This window comes from Phragmites australis, chromosome 2 (assembly GCF_958298935.1).
Source record: "Phragmites australis chromosome 2, lpPhrAust1.1, whole genome shotgun sequence".
Classification (NCBI taxonomy): Eukaryota; Viridiplantae; Streptophyta; class Magnoliopsida; order Poales; family Poaceae; genus Phragmites; species Phragmites australis.
Window position 1 is genome coordinate 213,491 of NC_084922.1, and position 18,244 is coordinate 231,734.

General features: G+C 46.0%; 3 protein-coding genes and 1 pseudogene across 7 annotated transcripts; 2 read left to right on the plus strand and 2 right to left on the minus strand.

Moving 5' to 3' along the window:
* The first annotated feature begins 1,080 nt into the window (after positions 1-1,080).
* Positions 1,081-6,923, plus strand: LOC133891838 (C2 domain-containing protein At1g53590-like). Of its 4 annotated transcripts, none has more exons than XM_062332572.1 (12): positions 1,081-1,417; positions 2,074-2,148; positions 2,715-2,855; positions 3,025-3,120; positions 3,215-3,346; positions 4,019-4,171; positions 4,275-4,316; positions 4,440-4,488; positions 4,871-4,966; positions 5,037-5,220; positions 5,427-5,547; positions 5,766-6,923. In XM_062332572.1, the coding sequence occupies exons 1-12, from the start codon at positions 1,292-1,294 to the stop codon at positions 6,597-6,599; spliced, it is 2,049 nt and encodes a 682-aa protein (XP_062188556.1). In that variant the 5' UTR covers positions 1,081-1,291; the 3' UTR covers positions 6,600-6,923. The 4 variants fall into 4 exon arrangements, with proteins under 4 accessions (XP_062188556.1, XP_062188558.1, XP_062188557.1 ...); XM_062332573.1 differs by having other exon boundaries at positions 1,083-1,417; positions 5,778-6,923; XM_062332576.1 differs by having other exon boundaries at positions 1,373-1,417; positions 2,731-2,855.
* A 223-nt stretch (positions 6,924-7,146) lies between these two features.
* On the plus strand, positions 7,147-9,450 carry LOC133909728 (uncharacterized). 2 transcript variants are annotated; one of them, XM_062352287.1, is made up of 8 exons: positions 7,147-7,312; positions 7,403-7,494; positions 7,820-7,886; positions 8,010-8,040; positions 8,142-8,282; positions 8,751-8,776; positions 8,862-8,935; positions 9,049-9,450. In XM_062352287.1, exons 1-8 carry the CDS (start codon positions 7,271-7,273, stop codon positions 9,107-9,109), a joined length of 534 nt encoding a protein of 177 aa, XP_062208271.1. In that variant the 5' UTR covers positions 7,147-7,270; the 3' UTR covers positions 9,110-9,450. The 2 variants fall into 2 exon arrangements, with proteins under 2 accessions (XP_062208271.1, XP_062208272.1); XM_062352288.1 differs by lacking the exons at positions 8,751-8,776; positions 8,862-8,935; positions 9,049-9,450 and adding an exon at positions 8,592-8,733.
* Positions 9,451-9,662: 212 nt separating this feature from the next.
* Positions 9,663-13,762, minus strand: LOC133910055 (uncharacterized; annotated as a pseudogene).
* A 1,153-nt stretch (positions 13,763-14,915) lies between these two features.
* On the minus strand, positions 14,916-16,997 carry LOC133909729 (zinc finger protein MAGPIE-like). Its single transcript, XM_062352289.1, has 3 exons — positions 16,649-16,997; positions 16,161-16,557; positions 14,916-16,037 (listed from the first exon to the last, which is right to left on the minus strand). The coding sequence occupies exons 1-3, from the start codon at positions 16,764-16,766 to the stop codon at positions 15,140-15,142; spliced, it is 1,413 nt and encodes a 470-aa protein (XP_062208273.1). The 5' UTR covers positions 16,767-16,997; the 3' UTR covers positions 14,916-15,139.
* Between the last annotated feature and the right edge of the window lie 1,247 nt (positions 16,998-18,244).

Consider the following 18,244-nt stretch of genomic DNA (forward strand, 5'->3'; position numbering starts at 1 on the left):
GAAAAAAAAAACTTCAACACACAACAAGCACTCAAGCAGTACCTTGTACTTGATTCTACATTACAAAATGCTGGCAAGTACAGCTAGATGAAAACGCATAAATCAAGAAAGCAGAAGTGCTACACATTTAAAGAAGCATGGAAATAGATTTCTTCACTGCATCTGATGTCGAAGATAAGTTATTTACTCACAGCTATTATGCATGCCACATAGCCTGGTTTCTCCCTGTAGTCCACTCTGGAACAGCACAGCAGAAAGGCTCCAACATACCAGGGAATGGCACCAAGAAACCGATTATGAATCTTCAAAACAAGGGATTTGTCATTAATTAGAACTGAGAAGGTATGGCTAAAGCAACAGGTTAGTTGTACCACGAAATTTCTGTCAGAGTATTTATTCAGCGACGATATTGGTATGCGTGAAACTACTGTAGAAATAGACAAATAGAGGAATGGTGACTTACAGAAACCAGCCAATACCGATACTGCAACAAGGAAGGCGGTCATGACTATGCCCACGAGCACCTGCGAGCTGAAAGCAGGAAAAGGAAGATTACGGCACAGAATAAAGATCATCAGGGGCAAGAACGTGGCTATTATCGGCCACTGCTTATACTGCTTTCCGTTGCATATGCCAAGCGGTTAAAACAATGAAAAGGACGAAACTGCTTACAATCTATGAAGGCCATGCAGTGCTAAGGAATGTACTGATGCTAACCTTGAAGTCACGGTAAAGTATGACTTCAAGTGAGATATCCCATTGCCATCTGTCACTGTGTCTGTGTGAGATCAAAAAATTAATAAATTGATGTCTATTCCATCCTAAAAAAATTAATAAACTGATGTCCATTAGGAGGAGGAGTATAAAACCTACCAAAGGAAAGGAAGCTGCCTGTCTTCAACTGAAGCAGTTACGGTCGCCCTCCTCTGCTGCAGCTATCAGATCAACACCTTACTAAGTCGGCACCTGGGCACCTGCTACTTGATCGGAGAAATAAATACTACAAGATCTAGTTTACGTGTGTTCATTCTCTCTCTTATCTCTTGACACGGTTACATAAAATTTGCTTTCATCGACCATTCGACCCCTCTCTCTCCGCAACAATTTCTCGCTCGCCCCTGTCACTATCACAAATCATTTTTCTTTTCTTTCTCCTCTCCTCTCCTGCCCTCCCCGGCTGTCCGGCGTTCCAGATTCACACCACGGCGCCCGCCACTTGCCAACAACTACCTTTCTTTTCCCCTCGCCTTTCCTCGCGGCAACCAAGAGCAGACACGGACGGACGGAGGGAATGGACGCCGCCGAGCTGCCCCTAGTGTACCACATCGGCCTGGTGCTGGCCGCGCTGTGGGCCGCCGGCTCCCTCGGGTGGCGCCACTCCTTCCTCTTCCTCCTCGCCTTTCTCTACCTCTGCATGGTATGTACTACTAACCCCACCTCAAGATTTCATCTTGTTCCAAGAACCCTCCCCTGTTACGTCGTCTGCCTTTATACCGCATCCTACCGGCCGGTATATCGCCTTGTCTCCAACTGCAAGATTCTTGCCTTTTGTTTTTCACTTTCGTTTCTTGTGTCACAAAATTCCTTTACCTTTTGTCATGCAACTGATTCCATCTAAGGTCTGGAGAGTACACAGGGCATCTGATCCTGCTTCTGCTTTCATGGCGACTTGCTTTTTCGTCAGCCTCCTCAGCTCTCCGGTCTTATTTGGTCTATGCACTAGTACGATTTTCTGGATGATTTATCAATTCTTAGTGCGTAAAAAAAAAAATCCTAGAGCAATGAAGTCCAGAGACATGTCGAGGAACATTTGAATACGAGGAAGGTTATTTATATGCTATGATTAACACGGTACATGGTACTGAAAATCTTCTCCAGCTCTGTATTACCTGCCATAAGTGGTAGGCGTTGAGACAGAAGCCAATTAATCCAATCTAATTCATATTTGGGCACTGTTGCCAAATTATATCTGCCGGTGTAGTTGTTCTTTAAAACCGCACCGCTATATAATGACTCTCTACTCCAAAGACAAATACAATCTTTACTTCCAATTAATTAAATTTCTTGTTGTAGGTAAACGCTCGCTGTGCAATGAGACTGCGAAAGAGAATACAACATGAGGAAATGAAATCTGCCTACCAACGAAGAGTATGCACCTTCTCTGCAATCCAAGATTGATGCACTTGTTAAATGTCGCAAGGATGAACCTGGTTGACTAGGCTGCCGCATTCATTTTCTCCTTTTTTTTATTTGAGTAAATTTCAAAAATCTACAACTATTTTGACACATATTGCAAAAAACTACAACTTCTGATGCATATTTCAAAAACCTACAACTATTTTGACATATATTGTAAAAAACTACAACTTCTAATGCTCATTTAAAAAAACTACAACTATTTTGACACATGTTGGAAAAATTATAACTTTTTCACCGTGTACCCACATGTAATCCTCTTTCAACAGGTAGGCTTACGGTTAATCCTCTTATATTACATGTCATAGAGGATGATATGTGGGCCCATAGTGAGAAAGTTGTAGTTTTTTACAACATGTGTCAAAATAGTTGTATGTTTTTGAATGGGCACCAAAATCTATAGTTTTTTGCAATATGTGTCAAAATAGTTGTAGATTTTTGAAATTTACTCTTTTTATTTCTGTTGTCATGACTGTTCGTGCTTCAGGAGATTTACCTCATGTTGTTTTATGTATCAGCTCCTTTCTGATGCAGAATCAGTACGCTGGTTAAATCATGCGATCAAAAAGATGTGGCCTATCTGTATGGAGAAGATCGTTTCACAACTTTTACGGCCCATCATACCATGGTTCTTGGATAAGTTCAAGCCTTGGACAGTTGTACGGTTTCCTCCTTATATCTTGGTTATCTGATTCATGATGTTCTGTTCCGTGGCCTTTACCTGGAACTGCTACTTAACAACATTTTTTTTTGTATCAGTTGGCATTTGATTTCTTTAAGTAGGCATTGCCATCTGTCAGTAGCTCACTCGACGTGATTATTCTGCAGAGCAAAGCAAGTATTCAGGAGCTTTACATGGGTAGGAATCCACCAATGTTTACCTCGATGAGAGTCCTACCTGAGACATCAGATGATGACCATTTGGTGGGTATCACTATCTTTTGATCTGGATATTTCCTTTTCTTCTATAGGAAATACATTCATAATGATCCATGTAATATCCAATGGATTGATCCAGGTTCTTGAGATAGGAATGAATTTTCTCTCTGCTGAAGATATGAGTGTTGTACTTGCGATGCAGCTGCATAAGAGTGTGGGACTTGGAATGACCGCAAACATGCATTTAACTAGCATGCATGTCGAGGGAAAGGCAAGTTACCTAGTTAGCTCAACTATTCTGACATTAACAGTGATAAACTTATGATATTCTCATAAATAATTCATTTTAAACCATTATGACAGACAGCTTTTTCAAGTCCTGTGCTATTCTTTATGTGCTGGCAAATGCGACATTAACTAAAATTGTCGTTGTGCGTTTTTATAAACATCTTGCTGAAAATTGGTTAAAATTCTCCATTATCCTTGCGGATCTTGCTCAAAGTTTCATGCATTCAATTTGCTCAATGAAGGAAATGTAGTAATACACTCAGTTTTCCTTACCTTATGAAGGCAACAGCTAATACTAATGCACGCTAAAGTGACCGACTGACCGGAGAAATATAACCCTGTTTCTTGTACAGACTGGTGCAAGTACCACTGTTGTAACCTAGCTGCAATCTTGTGGAAAGTAATAAAAGTTTTCTGGTCAACAAAGGGATTATACATATTCTTCTCTTTTTTTAGGGAAAAAGGGGAGATTCCACAGATGTATAATATATTAAAAGTAATATAGTAAAATGGACAAATTTCTTCCATGAAGAAACATAAGAGAAAGAAAAGTTTGGTCTAGAACTTCAGAAAATCCTCTTTAGACTATGCGAGCTGTTTCTTCCCCTACATGTTCTTACCTTGTACTCAGCACAAGCATATGTTTATTATTCAGATTTTAGTTGGCGTGAAGTTTGTACGGAGTTGGCCATTTCTTGGCCGCATAAGACTATGCTTTGTGGAGCCGCCTTATTTTCAGATGACTGTGAAACCACTCATTAATCATGGACTTGATGTCACTGAGTTTCCAGGAATTTCAGGATGGCTAGTAAGATTGTCCTGTATTGCAATCTTTCTTTCGCTAAACCTTCTGGTATACTTGGTGATTCTGTTTCTTACTAATCATTGGACCTCCTGGATTTCTTTTCCAGGATAAGTTGATGGATACTGCATTTGGGCAGACATTAGTTGAGGTTAGATTATTTCTATAGCTATTTTATATATTTGGCTTTGTTCGGAAGCCTTTTTTTGGGCTTCTTTTTTAAGGTTGTCCATTGTGTATGCTTTCCTTGCTGAGTTATATTTTCTTCTGTCAGCCCAATATGCTTGTCATCAATGTGGAAAAATTTGCATCTACTCCTTCAGGTAGGAACCAACTTTATTTCCGCTTGTGTCCTCCTATCATTACTGCTGGTTTAAAAAAGAATATGTAACTGTAGTTTAAGCTTAGTTACAGACAGTTCTGGTAGGGTCTACATTATGAACTGACGTCTTTAGGCCACTTGCTTTATTCAAGTATGCTAACAAATGCTAGAATTTGGTATATACCTTTAAACTTATGTACCCAAAAATGAAAAGCTTTTCTACTTGTTTTGGCCTATGTCTGCAAAGATCTACTTTGAGTAATATCATTGAGAAGAATAATAATACCCTTTTTGTAAATTTTGTGATGGTAAACTTTCAATCCCCTTCCTGTTACCTTCTCTATTTCGGTATTTCCTTGCATTAATTTCTTCACATTCTACAGAAAATAACTGGTTCAGCATTGAGGAGAGGCCTCCTATTGCATACGTGAAGCTTGAGATTTTAGAAGGAACTGACATGAAACCATCTGATATAAATGGTGAGAATAAATCGTGACCACTTTGTATTACTCGTCAGTGGTTTAACACGTTTCATGTTCTATTGCACAGGACTCGCTGACCCTTATGTGAAAGGTCGTCTTGGTCCTTTCAAATTCCAAACACAGATACAGAAGAAAACACTATCCCCTAAGTGGTTTGAAGAATTCAAAATACCAATCACATCGTGGGAAGCATCAAATGAACTTGTTATGGAAGTTCGTGATAAGGACCCCATGTTTGATGACTCGCTTGGGTATGTTCCATTATTTGCGCTCTTGTTGCTAAATGATGTCTTGATCAGGAAATCTGTAGGATAACGCTTGTAATTCTCTTATTAACCCAATGTAGTGATTCTGTTGTTTTTAGCTTGAGAAATAGCCCGTCTTGTTGTTTTACAATGATCTGATCTATTAGTCTTTTACTGAAACGAGAAAAAATTGCATTCTGTTTTTTGTACAGAGCATGTAGCATTGATGTACATGAGCTGAGAGGTGGACAGAGACATGATAAATGGATATCACTGAAGAATGTGAAGAAAGGAAGGATTCACTTGGCGATAACAGTAGAAGATATATCTGAGGTCAGCAACTACATTCTCTCTGTCTTTTTTGCCATAATTTTTCAATACCATTTAGTGTCCATTTGACGAGGTAGCAAGGTCCTAAATGGTCGGTGATACTAGATACACACTCTTCTTACTTGGGCTAGACAATAAATGGCATGTTCAAACCTTTTTTTGGAAGGGAGATAGATGTATAGGTTGAAACTGTAGAAGGTCACTTCTGGACTGAGTTGCAGTTGAATCTGCAGGGGGAAAATGTATCAGGTTTGGAAGAATCACTGAGGAAAGCTGATGCTGAACTGCCACTATCAACCTCCATCGACAACAAGTGGGATACTGGTGAAGTGCCTGAAGAAAAGAAAGTCTTGATAGATGAAGTGGAGCACATTAGCATTGATGGAGAAGAACCTGGAGGGTTATATGTGCATCGCCCTGGCACTGGGGTTCCCAGGACATGGGAATCCCGGAAAGGACGGGTACGTAGTCCCGACACACAGATTTACCAAGAGGTTGACAAGTCAAAGGAAATACCCACACCAAAAAGCAGTGGGCAAGGGGGTCTGTTCAACCTAGGCTCTTTTTTCCGGAAGAACTCGAGGAAGGGGAGCTCCAAAGATCTTGATCCCAGCCTGCCTACAACCCCGGGTTCACAGAGTGTGACGGAGCTGGATCCGAAGCTCCCCCAAACTCCACGTCCCAATCTGAAGGAACTTGGCGAGAAGCGGACATCGATAAAGATTGTAGTCAATGAAGAAGCAAGCCCAGCAGGCAAGGTGGGAGATGCAGAGAACTCAACAGAAGATGTAGCAAAGGTGATTGAGAAAAACGCAGGTGAACCAGGCAGATCACTGACAAGCACGTTGAGCAGGAAGGTTTCCAGGAAGAGACCGGAGGACAGGTTAGCAGATATCCCGGAGCAGATTGAAGCTCATGAATCTGAGTTGGTCAGTGAAGGGCCTATTCCGGTTGAAGGTAAACCAATAGACGTCCTTCCGACAATGGAACATGGCAATGGAGATGGTGCTGCAGAAGAAGCGGTGGAAGCAAAGACTACTACTCAGGCCTCATAAGGATTGCAAGTTTGCAAGATCAGCAGTTTTTGTTCTTGTAATCTTGTTGGTGGATTTGGTTTGCATATGTAGCCTTATTTGTTGTTCATAGTGGGTGAAGACTGAAGAACATCAATCTTTGAGACGGTAGCCTTGTTTTGTTGTTCATACAATAGTTGTGAAGAATAACAACTTAGAAATGGTTGTAAAATATAACAAAGAGAAGTATGTTGTGCAGTTATAGACGCTCATGTTGTAAGATGGATTTGTTCGTTGGAACTTCTGTAAAGAAACATAACCAGCATAATATATATTCCTGACTATACTCTGACGCGTCTTTGTAAATCATAGACTTTGTTGTTTGTGCTCTTTCCTCCTTGTAATATTTCGGCCAGGATTTTCATGGGAATTTCAAAGACGAACATTTCGTTATTTTTTGCATGGTAAGTACGTCAGATCATGTTCAGGCAACAGCAGGAAAATATATTTTAGGCAAAAGCGACAGCAGAAATAAATCCATAAAATAATATACTAGCAAAGATCGGCCCAGTAAAACCGTGGTCGTCTTTCACAGCCCATCGTGTGCCTGCCTGCTTCACCCCACACCAGAGCCGCCGGTTTTGGTCTCTCTCCGGCGAGCGGCGACTCGTCCCTCGGTGACTTGGCGCGGCGGACGCAGGAGGAGAGAGAGGATGAGGGCCGTTGTGCAGCGCGTCCTCTCGGCCAGCGTTGAGGTGAGCGCCCTCTTCAACTCACTGCACCGCTGCAATTTGCATGGAATCTTGGGAGAGACGAGCGCTGATTGGTTCTTGCGGTGGTTGCAGGTGGAGGGGCGAGTAGTGTCGGAGATCGGCCCGGGAATCCTCGTGCTCGTCGGCGTCCACGAGGCCGACACCGACTCCGACGCCGACTACATGTATGCACTACTCTCCCTCCATCCTCCATTCACTTCCTTCAGTTACTTGCTTACTGTTGCCCAGCCTCATGTCTTGTCAGTTTATCCATCACTAGTTCTGCGGCAGCTTCGTTTGGTTTTATTAACATTCTTTTGCGAACATGTATACTTTGGAACTTTTGGTTGGCCTCATTTCTTGTTCATTTACCAAAGTTGTCACCTTTGTGTGTTTCTGATGTGCTACTAACTTACCATTTGTTTCATGAATTTTTTTTATGCTGAAATGTTCAGTTAATATGGCTAGCTGTTATAATTTCAGTCGCATGCTACCACTGCCCTTGTGTAGGTGTCGGAAGGTCCTGAATATGAGGCTATTTCCTAATGAGAAGACTGGGAAAGCATGGGATCGAAGTGTAAACCTCGGATTCATCTTGGCACAAATGGAATAGAAATGGCCTGATTGAGCATGTTGATCATCTCCCGCACTTCATACGAGCTTTACAGATAAACTTAAATAAGCTTTTTCTTTCCTGCAGGTTATGCAGCGTAGCTTTGAAGTCTTATTAGGTAAATAACGTGACCTTGCACAAAGTTTGAAAATAAATGTGCTCCAGTGGCCAGTTGGTCTGTTATTAATTATTCTGTTTCTAAGCTGATTTCTTATTCAGTCAGTCAGTTTACCTTATGTGGAATCCTGAAGGGTAACAAACCAGATTTTCATGTGGCTATGCCACCTGCAAAAGCAAAACCATTCTATGTGTCTCTAGTTGAGAAGTTTCAGAGGTCATACTCCATTGATGCAGTGAAAGGTAACACATATGCCTTATATTTCATTGTTCATTACAATGTTCGCCATCCTGAATTCTTGATTTTTAAATCAATGTTCTTGTGAAAAATGTTTCTTTTTTTTTTGTTCACGTGTGTATCATAAGTGATGCATTGTATACTCTCACATGCTCCTCATGGTCCTTTATAATGGATGCACATTTTTGCATTCCTGGGAGTACATGTCCTGTTGTGTTATGCTAATAACTTGGTAGCTTGTTTAGTGATGTTTTCTAGTTGGTCTACAATTTTTTTTACTTGCTGATATATTGCCACGAATGTCTATTTATCAGGTATTGTGCTCAGAATATACAATCTTCTTGCTGTTTTTATTTTTGCTGCTGCTATTGCTTTTGCAATCCGCTCCATGTGCATTTGAAAGATTTCTGCTATAAGCCACTGTAACATGAACATGAATATAACGATGTCCCTACTTGGACTCTTTTTGGCAGATGGCGTTTTTGGAGCAATGATGAAGGTGCCTCTGAGTCAGAACATGTTGTTATTGGCTTTTCATATCATATTACCCCTTCAGAATAAGAGTCAATCTGAAACTCTTGCAGGTTTCTTTGGTAAATGATGGCCCAGTGACAATGCACGTCGACTCACCCTCACTGCAAGACGCTGCTCAGTCAAGGTGAGTTTGCTTAAACTATCAAACCTATTTTGATCGTTGTTCTATACTTGCTGACTAGAACAGCATGCTTATACAGACTTGGCTGATTTATTTATCTTTCTACATTTGAATAGCAATGGTGATGATGGTTTGGTTAGAGATGGTGAAGAAAGATTACCTAAACAGACATGTTAAATCTCTATGACTGGGTCTCCTGCCCACCTACGCATGATTGGACCCTCATGCAGAATTTTGTGTTTCGGGTCAAGGTTGGAGCTGAAAGAAGCCTCCTGATACGCTATCACTGTGAGCACTGTAACTTGTGCTTCCAAAAGACACGTTGATTACAGAGGAAATATTGGATCATAATTTTTCATATGAAATGGACAGACTGAAAATGCACATGACCACATGAGCTTGTCTCTGGTCAATAATGTAATTTCTGGAATCATGTAGCTGAAGTAACAATCCTTATGCATCATGATGATCTGCGACTTAAATCAATAATCATGGATGAAGATCATCTCTCATCAAGATATCTTTTGTTTTCCAATTACCAGTCATTAAAAACTGGTTTCTCTACATTTGTTATTTTGGAATTCAAAAATCAGTGATTGATCTCCTCTTTTACCCTGTGCTGCCCACTTGCTATCGACAGCATCACCTGCAGTTGCAAAGACAATGCGGAGAAGCCAATATATCCACCATGCAAAGCCTTCACTTGAACAAAAGAAAGAGAACGACATCCTCACCTCGCGTTGTTCTTGTCCCTGGAGTCAACCAGACCCCTTATGGCTGCATCGGACCTCGGCACGCCGGCGCTGTTGCTGTCGTCCGCCACGGGGTAAACGGACACACTGCGGTGACGGTCCGAACATGGTCTGCGCTGCCGGAGCTGGGGCATGAGGCCGCACGGCCACTGCCCCATTGCCATTGGCACCACGGACGCCGCCACCACCATTGCCGTTGTAGCAACCACCGACGAAGTTGCCAGCCACGACGCTGCCGTCGTTGTTGTTGGCGTTGTGCTGTGCGCTGCCAGGCCTAGCGCCGCTGTAAGCCGAGACCAGCAACAGCTGCTGCTGCTGCAACGTGGAGGCGTGCCGCCCGATGGTGCCACCACCGCACGCGGCGCACTGCGCGGCCTGCCGCCGCAGCGCGGCGTTCTCGGCGCGCAGGCAGGAGACCTCGTGGTAGCATCCCTCGGAAGGGTCGCGCTCCCACCACCGGGCCTCCCAGGTGAGCGTCTCTGCGGCGCGGCGGCGGGCGGCCTCGGTGGCGTTGGCCTTGATGAGCTTGGTGAGGTTGGGCACCCTGAAGACGAGGTGCAGCGCGCGGAAGTCGTTCATCCTGTTTAGCAGTGAACGAGGAAGAAAAACAATCCTTACGAGATTTAGCGGTGAACGAGGCAGGTATGGGGCTGTTAGCATAGCACAATTGTAGGAGTTTAAAGTCTAAGATAATGCTGAGAATTGACATTAACCGGAAAACAGTACCGGTTTACGAGCTACTATTTCTAAACAAATGAAGTAGTAATTAACAGTTCACTATGTTTAAATCACAACAAGAGACGTAGGGATCTGTGTACCAAACAGAAATAGATTCGATAACCTAGAACAAGATGAAGGAGCGATCTCTTTCTTAGATTCCCCCTGGCGCCTCCTTGCGGGGCAACATGAGGGGCAAAAAACCCCGTCACCCAAGACTCGATGCTACCGCCGCTAGTGGCCTCCCCCCTCCCTTTCCCTCTCCCTTTCTCCCCATTCCCCTCCCCTTCCTTTCTTAGGTGTTACCCGGTGTTTTTTTTTTGGCGCGTTGGCCGCGGATCCGGCCTGTGGCAGCCAGGATCAGCTCGGGCGGCCTGGGTCGACACGGCTACAAGCTAGATCCGCATGTGGAGGTTGTTGCCGTGCTGGTTCGTGGAGGCCTTGGCCCTCTCCGACACCATCTTCGCGCTCCCCTTCACCGTCGCCTTCCTTTCGAAGCTCTGGCGCGACGCTGGGAGGTTTGTCGCCCTCATCCCAGGCGTCCCCACCCCGACCGACCTTGTGGTAGCACTGGGCCGTGAGCCCAGCAGGCGCATGCTCTGCCCCCATCCCTGAGATCGTCGGCCTCTGTGTGTCGCCTGTTGTGCCGCTCTCCCTCGTGGGGTTCAAGTGCTGGGCCAGCCCAGGCTGTGTGGAGGCAATGGTGGCCCCTGGCACCGCTACTGCACCCGATGCCTTCATGTTCACGGGCACATCCGAGGTGGAGGGGCTGCTCAAGAGCCTGGTCGCCTGCCGCCGTTTCGCTGTCGTCGACCTGTTGCTGGTGATGAGTTGTTGTCGTAGGTGATGGTTGCTGGTGGTGTGATGGTGGTGTTCGCTGGCATGCTGATGGTATACTGGTGGTGTGCCTGTTGCAGGAAGTTGTTTTTCGCTACTATCGAAGGTTGCTGGTGGTGTGCCCTGTTGCTATCCTGCTGAGCTCAACGTCGATGTTCTGCTGGTGGTGTTCTCCAGTTGACGTCGTGTTGCTATTGGGTGCTCTAGTTGAAGGTCGTCTGCAATGGTCGCTGCAGGCGGCATCTTTGGTTGCCCTCAGCCCTCAGCGCCAGGGCACCTTCTCCCCTTGCCGGATTCTCTTCATTCCCTTTGGTTTGGCTCACGGGGAGCATCGTGGCGTGAAGGGACTTTAGGGAGACCCATGCTCACGGTGGCTAGATCTTCGAGTGGGGTGGGTGTCCCGGGCGAAAGCCTTGCCCGGCCTTTGGCTTGGGTCGACGACGGTGGCACCCTCGGGTGCCGCTTTCCTCTTTGGAGGCGTTTGTCGAAGGTGCTCCACCCCCCCTCCCCTTGCCGTGAGATCCCTCAGGTGAAAATCATGTCCGTGTTGGGATGGGCGATGATGACACATGGTGCATCATGACCTCCCTAGAGGCATCACTATGGAGGATCTCACGTACCGTTCTGGTGACCGACGGCTTAGTTATGGCGAGAGCCTACTTCAGTGAGCCCATGGGCAACCTTTGATGGAGTCGAAGCTATTGTGTCGAGGCGTCCAATGAGCTTTGCAACGATGGTATGAGGTTGCCATTGACGGGGGCTTAGGGTCATCTACACAGTGGATGTGGTCTGTTTCCAGAAATCGGAGCTGTTTGGACGTAATATGCGATGAGCTTGGCAACGATGACTCGTTGGCGGACCTTGGCAGACTCTGTGTGTGTTGTTTTACCGGTGTGTTGTGATGTTTGGCTTTTGTTGTCAGGGACCTCAAGTCATTGGTACTTTCGCCGGTTAGTCCTAAATTAAACATATAGTTGTTAAGGTTTTCGAGCTTGATTTAATTCATAAACTAGATCAACTCTTATGTTCTATAATAATATCGGCATCTGTGGTACCATTCTTTCGGAAAAAAATAACCTAAAACAAGATTGGCTCTAGCTCATGTACTCTAACTTGAGCAATAGCCAGTTGTGGCACTACTAAAACACACGTTATCCCAGGGCAGGGATAATCTCCTGAAGGTTCACGGTCATATTTTTCTGATTCACAAAATACCCGACTTGTATTCTGTCTAGATGAGGCAAGGCAGATGTGATAAAACAATCTCCAGTTGCTGAGGAGATGACCGTCAATAAACCAATGAACCGACGGACAATCGACCTGTAATCCAACAAGCTCATCGCAAATTAAATTCCCTGAACCTGTTGCCCATGTTCAATAAATCACTGGAGTAGTAAACAATACTTGCCAAAAAGCAGACAGCAGTTCAACATTTTCCTTGGAAACAATCTACGGACGACGTTTACGAGGCCCCAAACTGTATAGTATCAATCACCCTTTGATGGCATACATCGCCAAGAAATGCAAGTAATTGTATCCCCTTCCCAAGAACCAATTAATTAGGTGCAGTGCAGGGGCTGTCATGTCTCCTCCATCACGCCCGGCCCGTTTAACCTGCTGGCAGGTCCCCTTTCTTGCAAGTTACTATTTCCCTGAAATCGACACTGGATAACCATTGGTTCAATGGCAATGCCTAACTGATCTATAGCTACTCATAACTCTAGTAAGCTTTTGTCTCTTTTAAGTCCCCTTCCTTGCAAGTTCTGGATAACCATTGGTTCAATCGCAATGCCTAACTGATCTATAGCTACTCGTAACTCTAGTAAGCTTTTGTCTCTTTTAAGAAATGAGCTATTGGGTGCTTTTATATAGGGTTAAAAGATTGTTATTGATTAACTCTAAGAAGCTCCCTGACGTAGCTAAATTTAACAAATCTATTATATATATATATATATATGCACACACTGACACACACTACTACAGAATTAGTCAAAAGTAACGTCTCAATAGTGCCGGTTGAACAATAACCACCACTGAAAAGGTATAAGTGCCGGTTCTTAACCTCCCGTGCTCGAACCATGATAAAACCACTAAGAACCGGCACTGATACGTACTATCAATACCGGTTTGTAACAAAAATTGACACTAATAGTATCAATATTATTTTTAATACAAATCGGCACTGAAGCCTGATCCAGACTCAAAATTTCAATGAAATAGGATTTTGGCTCACGCGTCCGCTCGGCTCGGTCACGGCTCAGTCCTCTCTCTCACAACCTTACCCTCTCTTTCTCTCTCACCCTCGCGTCCTCATCCTCATGCGACCTTATCTTCTCAATCTCTCCCTCACCTCTCCCCCTTCAGATCCAAATATCCTTACGAGCTCCCGCCGGTCCCACCATACCCGCATGTTCGAGTCTGTGCCCGTGTAGAGTAGGTCCTCCGTCGTGGCCAGCGAGTACATGTGTCCGTCCTCCTTAACAAGCGACCCCAGGAGCCCCGTCCTGACATCCGACACGCCCATGACGTCAGCACCTAGGCTCGGGAGCTACGTCCACGGCGACTCTCCTTCCCCGTCTTGATGTACCATTGGAGGGGAAGGGAAGGACGGCGGCCGAGCACTTGAGTGGCGGGATCCAGAGCGGCAGCGACGGTGGTCGAGCGGCGGGATCCAGTATGGCGACGGCGGCCGAGCGAACTGCAGTGACCGAGCATGTGTTGTGGCTCTGATGCCGCTCCCGCCGCCGTCAAATTTCTCTTGTATTTTAATTCACAAAAAATGACAATAATATTGGGTAGACAACCGACACTGATACCAACCGAGTATTAGTACCGATTAAAAAATACCGGTTGAAAAACAAGCACTCTTATATTTTTTACAGTAGTGACACACTTTTTTATTCTCTTTACTCCAATAACGTATGTCCGATCATGTAGTAGTATATAAGGATCACTTGTTTTTCATAGCAGGATCGATCAAACAAGCTGAGTCTGCTTTCCTGCAACACTCGTAACAAAAACTAATCAAAATATCTCCAGACAAGATCTGCTTGTTTCAGCATGAAGAGGGACCTTCCATTATAACCATAATGCACTAAGCATGCTTATTCTTCACAATTAGTGCAAATTGTGTGTGTGTGTGTGGGGGGGGGGGGATATGCATCACTAATCAGTGCAAATCTCTGGCAGCTAGGCCAAAACCACTAGCATCTTAATTGGATAACCACCTCCCTGTTGGTAGGTTATTGGGCACCCCATTATCATGTTACAAGCTCCCTTTAGCTTACTTGAACCTTAGAACATTTGACATTTGGCCACGAACAGCAAGACAGCTACTTGGATTTCTTAAAGATCCTCCTTTAATTAATTTATATATATGCCACTAAGCCTAGGAATAAAAATGCGCGTCAAATATATTGGTTAAAACAGGATCAAGATGCACTTAAAAGGTAAAGGTGTGTGTGTGTATATATATATATATATATTGGTTTGAACAATAATAGAGTGCCAAAGTTCCCTCCCATGCTTTTTTCCTTCTTAAAAACAAAGTTCTGTAGTAGACCAATTAAGGGGGGCTAGTCTCTGATCATTGGTTCTTGAGAGGATGCATGGATCTCTTGTCTTGCCATTCCTCATGTACTTGATCTTCATGTCTCAATAGTTTAATCCTAGCTCAGTGCCAAATTAAAATCACATATACTAGTATGACAAGACTATATATAAATGACAGCTGAATAAATAAACTTGTTGCCATTGTTGCATGCATGACACCTTAATTCTTGCCATTGCTGCTTACATACGTAGCTTCGAATTAACACTACTGATGATCTCTCAATGCATGGCTAGCTACATGCATGAGATGATTGGCCTGCAAATTAAGTAACTAAGTCGATCTGCCCAATTAAATCCACCCATGCAACGATGAGGAGCACAGCGCTCGCACGCCAACGCCCAAGAAATCCCTAGTCTCATCCCTCCCCACGGCGTCCTTCAGCCCGCCGTGGCGCACCGCCGACAAAACGTCGTGCGGCACGTTCCCGGTGGTCGCCGTGAGCTCGCTCATTGTTCCCCCGAGGTTGCCGTTCTCCTGGCTTGCGCCAAACAGAGCTCCAACCTCGAATTTGTTGCACGCCTCGACCTGTGCGCCGGGCTTGGCCGGCTCGAAGGCCCCCACGAGCCGCATCGCTGTGCCCGACGTCACGGCGCCGATCTGCGCGGCCTTCTGCAGCAGCGCCGTCGCGGACATGTCGCTGGGCGCCGCGGGCTTCGCGTGCTGCTGCCCGCTGAACACGGACGGCACGCTGTCCGCCTCCTTTGCCGCTGAGGCGCTCGTCAACTCGCTGGCGTTCGACGACGATAGCTTGCCGTTCCCGTACAGCCAGCCCAGCTGCGCCGCGTCCAACTGGGGCGGTGCGCCGGAGCTCGGCGGGAAGAGATCCGCGTACAGCTGCGATGGCACTGGCGCACCGCAACCGGCCAGAACACTACCAATGTGTCCTACTCCTACGGACGGCAGCGTGTCGCTGCCCCACAACGAGAAGCCGCCGTGACGGGCCGCGCCGTCGTCGCACAGGTCCCCGACGCCCGCCGTTGCCGGACCGAAAAGCTGGCCAGGCTTGAGGCTCGCGGCGGCGGCCGGGGGGAGCATCATGTTGGGGCGCACGGCCAGCCCCGCCGCCGATCCGGCGAGGAGGTAGTTCTGGCCGCAGAACGACGTCGCGGCCGCGGTGGCGTTGAGCCTGGCCGTCTCCTCCGCCAGCGCGTCGCAGAAGGCGCGGTGCGTGATGAAGCTGTCCCTCCTGCAGCAGAAACGCATGGATCAACTAGTAGCCCATGACATGAATGTCCAATAGAATGTCTTCCAGGCATGCAGCCATCAAGACGTGCCAAGGTAAAGGAAGCAGCAGAGGGTGACGACGTGCCTTGAGAAGAGTGTGCCGCAGTCGCATCGGTACTCGCGCGTGCCGCAGGTCTTGGAGTGCGCCTTCCAGTCGGACTGGACGGCGTAGCGTTTGTTGCACTTGTCGCACTTCCACTTCTTCTCGCCGTGCTTGCGGCAGAAGTGCTTCTTGATGCCGGTGAGGTCGCCGAGCGCGCGGGACGGGTTGTGGTGGACGCAGCTCTTCTCGGGGCACACGTAGACGCGCTTCCTTGGCTCCTTGCCGCTGCGCTGCCGCAGCTTCCAGGGCAGGTTGTGGCCGCGCCGGTGCAGCTGCAGGTTCTGGTCGCGCTGGAACCCCTTGCCGCATATCTCGCACACGAACCGGTTCGTCGCCAGCAGCGTCCGCGGCGACAGCGCGATCACCTCAGCATCAGGGTCTGCACGTCCATCGTCAGATGACCATGCATGGATGACCAAGAATTAATTAACACGGAAAGAGAGTTGAAGATGCATGGAGTGATGACTTGCCTGGTGTGCCGGGGAGGTTGCGCTTCTTCTTGGCTGGAGGAGGGAGAGGGTGCTCTTGTCCTTGAGACGGCGGCTGCTGCTGCTGGTTGGAGATGATGGATGCCGCTTCACTTGCCATTGTTAGTTTTGTCTCGTATCTTGCCGGCCTGGCCTTGCTGCGATGATTTAGATCGATCCTGGCCGGCCGGTCTAATAACCCTTGTTCTTGATCTCACTTGCTTGAGCTTCTCTCTAACAAAAGGATAGGATGAAACTACTACTTAATTGCTCTCTCAATTTGGGCTCGACAAAATGGGCAACTTTTGTTCTTATATAGTAGGATCGAGAGGGAAGGCAAGACAGTCGAGCTATAGCTTTACTAGTGAGATACTGTGAGAGTGACATGGGGAGAAGCTAGGGAATAAAAAACTCCTAGAGGTGTGTTAGGTGTTTGTGCAGGCAGCTGTTGTGGGTTTGCAATGCAATGCATGGTGACACCTATGATGAGTAGAAAGAGAAAGATGGGGAAAGGAGAAAAGGTAAAAAGCTGTGGCTTGCTGCCTTTGCAATTGGCATCATTAGCCCATAATGTCATGCTTGCTACCCGATCTCAATCTCTGCTGGTACACTGCTCTCTCGGGTCATCTAGCTTCTTCCATGCAAACCTGTTCTATCCGTTGGGTCAAATCGTAATGGTACTTGCTCTCCCAAATCAAAGGGCCTTTTGTTCACCGTTCCAATCTCTTAATCCCGGGATCGATTGTTCCCCATTTTTATTTTTACAGGTTCTGGGATCCCATTCTTCTAACTTCGATCCTTTTATTTGAGTTGGATTTGATGCTGATAGGTTAATTATTTCTTATATTAGTGTGTAATTGCGCCTGAGATCATGGTACTTAATTATTGATCATTTTGATTGACCACCAGGGCGGCCCCAATTAGGCGTGCTTGCTGACTAGCCTGGAGCTCGAGTCACTACATGTTCAAAAATATATACAACTTGTTTATATAATGTTAAGATCAAAGATTTCAATTTCGTTTTACAATTTTTTCGTTCACCAGTGAAAAGACTAAAATTTCGGTTATTATTTTTGTCCTCTATTCTGTAGGTCCCAAATGTAGAGTGAAAGAAAAATCCGGAATTAAATATTTCATTCCCTTCCAAAATCTCTGAAATTTTGGCGAAATTTTAATCCGTGGTCATAGGGGATCATAAGGCTCGTGCAATTAACCGTGGCTGCAAGGTTGCCTGTACGTCTACTCTATGGTGCTCGCCTTCTTGGCCCGCTTACACTTCAGCAGCGCCCAGCTGCTCTTGTTTGCCGATCCCCCGCTTCCGCCATCGCTTGGACATCCATGGCCGCAGGAGCGAAAGGAAATCTTTGCTTCAACGCTTTAAGATCCTCCCAGGTCACCTTCATCTCAGGTAATGTAGACCACTTGCTGAGAACTTGGGCCACGGCCGTGTGACTGGCACCTGTAAGGAGACAAGATCAGAAGGTAAGGTCTGCACAACCTGCTGACTCGCACCAATCATATCGCCTTCTTCTTGAGTTGGGACACATGGAAGATGGGGTGAATAAATGTAAAAAGATGGTAGCTGCAGCTTGTAGGCCA